This window comes from Monopterus albus, unplaced genomic scaffold, assembly GCF_001952655.1.
Source record: "Monopterus albus unplaced genomic scaffold, M_albus_1.0 scaffold215.1, whole genome shotgun sequence".
In the NCBI taxonomy this organism is placed as follows: Eukaryota; Metazoa; Chordata; class Actinopteri; order Synbranchiformes; family Synbranchidae; genus Monopterus; species Monopterus albus.
The window spans coordinates 1-4562 of NW_018128095.1; the positions used below are offsets into that span (position 1 = coordinate 1).

Sequence of the window (4562 nt, forward strand, 5' to 3'; positions counted from 1 at the left end):
CCTTAACAACTGAGTCGTTATAGCCCAGATAAAGATAAAATGTGTAGTAACGTCTGCTCTTTAATGTAACATGACTACAGGCTGTTTTAGATAAAGCGTTGAATAATACCAAGTGCATTTAGGGGGTATTTAAATTCAAAATGTACTGTACCAAAAAGTTGTAAATTCTTAATGCATTAAATGGCTGTTATCATCTTTATAAATTAAAGGGGTGTTTTGTGGCTGCTACCCTCTGAAGGCAGAACAATTAGAGAAGTAGTGAAACTAAAAGGTTCCCAAATAAAAAGGCTGTTGGGCTCATTTCAGTTTTTGGACTGTTGCACATTCTACTCACTGTTTTCACAGAAACTGTAAATTTCTGGGTAAAAAAAAAACTGATGTCAACAAGTCAGATTGTGACCCAACACAGCTAGATGTGTGTGTTTTGGCTTTGTGTATTTGTGTGTGTGTGAGACCTCATCGAAGTCAGAGATGATGTGGTTGAGGAGGCGGAGACATTCAACATGCTGGTGAACAAGCTCCTTCTGCTCATAGAAGTTGGAGAAACACGGCAGAGAGGCAAAGAGGACGCTGACCCGCTCGTACGACTGCGAGTACAACTCCTGAAAACAACCACAGAAAGACCTAAAAAGGCTGCAAATGATGCAAAGTGACCACAGAGACACAAAATGACAACAAACACCTCCTAAGACCATTGTGTGGGAACTGACTGAGGCTCAGCAAGACCTGCAGATACTCTGCCTGCACCCTAAGACACACACCTGTGGACAAGTGAATGTACCTCATTGTCGCGGTCTCTGTCCAGGAAGTGCTGGGCGACATGTGTGGGCAAGATGTTAAGCAGCAGACACTCATTGTGCTCCCTCAGCTCTTTCATGTCCTCCACCTCCTTCCTCGCCTGGAGGCGCCACAGGAAGTCCAGCTGAGCCATTGCCTCCAGCTACCAACAAACAGAGACGAACAGAGTAGGAACAGACCAGTACAACCCCGAAGGAGAGACAGTAGAACTCACCTGTCTGCTGTTGTAGAGGACAGCCACCACAAACATCACCATGAGAACCACACAGACACCCTTCCTGCACAGATGGTGTGACCTGAGAGATGAGTGGTAGAACTGTGACTGTGCAGGACAACTGGATACACAGCTGGACAGTGTGTGAGCTGTAAAGTGTGCAAAAGACAAAGCAACACAGTGCTGCTGGTTTTACTAAGGTCACCTGTGCCTCTCTATGAGGTAGGTGTAGAGGGCGGCGGCCAACAGCAGGAAGGCCAGCTTCAGCACACAACTCAGCCTGAGGAACACTGCGCAGGTAACCATGGCAACCACACCACTCAGCACCATGTACTGCACACAAGCAAGTCAAAGTCACACATCATCCTCACAGAGAGCTGAGGTGGTGCTGTTTTGCACTCACATCTGGATGTGTACAGATGTTGATGTCAGGCCAGGTGGAGGTGGGCGGAGCTTCTGAAGAGTCACACCACAGCTGGAGGGAAGAAGGAAGGAAGGAAACATCAGAAACTTTTAACCTTTTGCTGCCAAAAGCAACAGCTGTTGGGCAATCCTGAGGGGCAATGCTCCCAGTGGGGCTCATGGCTCGGAAAATTCCACCTGTCAAGAAACTAGGGGCCAACTAGGAGTTTCTTTCAACTTTTTTGTAAAATAGTGGAAAGTGAATTTTTCCCAGAGGTTGCTTCCCCATGTTCATTGGGCAGTATGGTAGCGTTGTTGCCAAATAACTGGGCAACTTTATGGGCAACTTCCCTTGTTGATTGGCTTTACGTGTCCTGTTTCTTGTAAACTGTTAGAAATTCTTGAATGGCAACATTTACTGTCTGTTGCCTTTAAATTTCAGTTGCCTTCAACCAACAGAAAAATTGAACACAGCAAATATTTCTTTCAGTTGTTTGTTGCCTCCAGTTTCTGGACAATTTTGAAAGGCTACTTCTTGCAAAAGATGCTGTGAGGCAATTAAGTTGTGAGGAGACAGTGACAACTCAGAGGAGAAGACGGCAACATTAACAATGACTATATACAAGAAGCATTCTCTCTGTTTGGGCAATTTTGATGGGCTGCAGGTTCCTGAATAGGTACTTCCAGTTGTGGAGAACCCGGGCAACTTTATTGACAACTCTGATGGGTAACTTCTGTTGCCCGTGTTTTCTGAAAGTGCGCTGCTCCTTCTCACCAGTTAAAAAAATCTTATTAATCAACAGTGTGTTGCCTCAACATTGTTGATTTAAACCAACAAGATATACAGCAGTTCCTTCTTCTCTTGTCATCATCTCAGTTTGGAAATGTTTACAACTAAAAGTTTCTTCAGCTGTTTCACTATAGTAGAACACCCAGAGGAGAATTATTGCAACTCTATCAGACTTACAATGACTGATGAGGTGACTCAGACGTTGACGGTGATGGCGGTGAGCGTGAGCAGCGTCCGGGCACTCTTGGTTTCATGAATCCAGCAACAGAGTGACTGGAGAGGGGTGGGGCAATACTTAAACCCCTCCCCCAGACACAGCAGCAGGAGCAGGAAGTAAATGCTGCCACCGATTACAAATTGAGCAACTATCGGACACAACCTGCACAGAGAGACAGATTGGTGAGCCCTTGAAGGAGGAAGGTTAACATGTAGAGTCAGTCAAGCCAAATGAATATTTACAGGGGATAAACAACAAAAATAAGAAACAAATAAAATGTATTCATTCAGGCAGGCTGACAGGTGTACCTGGGGGCGTTGATCAGCGCTTGGACAGCCATCAGCAGCAGCAGCAAGATGAAGGAACAAACCATGTTGGACTTGAAGAGTTCATCTCTCATTTGGGAATACTGAGAGACAAACAGGACAAGTAATGGTCACCAGACCGTTACACCTGAAAAAATCCGCCCCCTTCAACAGGTGTTACCTTTCCCTCCATGTGTGAGTCCTTGAACACCTGTGTGAAGGTGGTGATATGTTCTTTCCTCATTCGCTCGCTGCTCCGAACCTCCATGGCCTGGCGAATCCTCTGGTTGACTTCCCGAGAGCCCGTCCGTTGAGCAGCGGTCTGATTGGGCAGCTGGGTTAGTGAGCCATTGGTGAAGGTGGCGAGGATCTAAGGGACACCACAGGGAAAACATAAGGGGTCAGAAGTCACTGATCATTCACTATGTCTGAGATTCTTGGTAAAAGGTTTCCATAATCCTCACAAAATTCATTTCCAGGATGTCTCCAAATGGCAGTTCAGCACTCCAGGTCGTCATCTTGTCATAACTCGGACGTCTCACTTTCGGAGGCTGTGGCACCGAGCAGATCAAGTATGTGTCGATGTTGTGTTTTCGTAGAAATTCGTTGCGTTCCTGGCCGTTCCCTGCCTCTGTCTCATAATCCCCACCCAGACAGTCGAGAGTGGCTCGAGAGATGTGAATCTGCCCGAGAGGAGACCAAATAAAGATTCAGAAACATTTCTCTCTCATCTTCTATTGCCTCTGATCGGCAGAGCCTGGAGCTGTTCTCCTCAGCCTCCTCAGCCTGTTGTGGAGCTGTTACTCACTGAATCTGGATTTGTGTTTTAGGTGCAAAATCCAAAAACAGCCTTAAAGGGTGTTAATGAGACGTGCGAGTGTGTCTGACCCCGGCACTCCAGCAGCCTCCAGACTGTTGGCGATGTCGACGTCCCAGCTCCAGATGTCAAACTGCCACTTCTGAAACACAGCAGTGCAACACACCCTTCACCTCACTGAGAGCTGAGCCGGAGTGGACCCCATCCTCATGTCCAGCTCCTGCTGCAGCTCCTGACAAACATAACTGCAACACAGCAGTGCAACACACCCTTCACCTCACTGTGAGGCTTCATGTAGACACCGTGAGATGCGTCTTACTACATCTTTACCGTATCGTGTTGATCATACTGAGGCCCATCTCCACACAGCAGCGGGCGTGCGCTCTCTGAGGCTCCGGGACTCCTGACACGCAGTAGTAACCCAGGATTTTAATACGCAAACACTGATGCTCCTGAACACAGAGACAAACACACTGTCAGTGTGCATCATCCTCATCCTGTTCTTCATCACCAATGTTAGCACTGAGTTTGTAGGTTTCCACTACATATTTGCTGCAGCTGGATTATTAAGAGCACATTTGAACAGGGATTATATTTTATTAACTTATCCTAAAACTTACATATTTACACTAAGTTACGCGCTCAGTTGATTACACTAAATTCCTGCATCATGTAAAGTGCAAACTTAGTTTTTTAAACTCAAAAAAGTTGGGGAAAAAACAACAAACACAAGGCAGCTAAACTACAGTAAACTAAAGGTCAAACTCAAAACCACATGTAGCAGAAATAAATGGTAAAGTTATATAGTCAAATTCTAAAACTAAGATTTAAAATGGTAATTCAAACAGTACTATAATTTAAAGAGCCCATGGCGCTTTTCCTTTTCTGACCTGTTAGTGAATTATCATCTTAGACATGAAAATGAGGTGAACGTATGTTCTAGTATGTCTATGCCGAAGCAACTCAGCCTGAGGTTACTGCATGTCCAGGAATGTTCCTGTACAGGGACTCACTGTTTT

The 4562-nt window shown here is 45.6% G+C and overlaps 1 protein-coding gene across 1 annotated transcript in view; it reads right to left on the minus strand.

Annotated features, from left to right (window-relative positions):
• Positions 1 to 455: 455 nt before the first annotated feature.
• The window catches only part of LOC109971087 (adenylate cyclase type 8-like), a gene marked incomplete at its 3' end in the record, with an annotated part of 14920 nt that continues 10813 nt past the window's right edge, over positions 456 to 4562 (minus strand). Inside the window, 11 exon segments of the mRNA XM_020619119.1 lie at positions 456 to 602; positions 782 to 940; positions 1013 to 1133; positions 1218 to 1345; positions 1416 to 1565; positions 2406 to 2583; positions 2730 to 2830; positions 2908 to 3096; positions 3269 to 3409; positions 3581 to 3788; positions 3874 to 3995. Of these exon segments, the coding sequence (XP_020474775.1) occupies positions 456 to 602; positions 782 to 940; positions 1013 to 1133; positions 1218 to 1345; positions 1416 to 1565; positions 2406 to 2583; positions 2730 to 2830; positions 2908 to 3096; positions 3269 to 3409; positions 3581 to 3788; positions 3874 to 3995 (1644 nt within the window).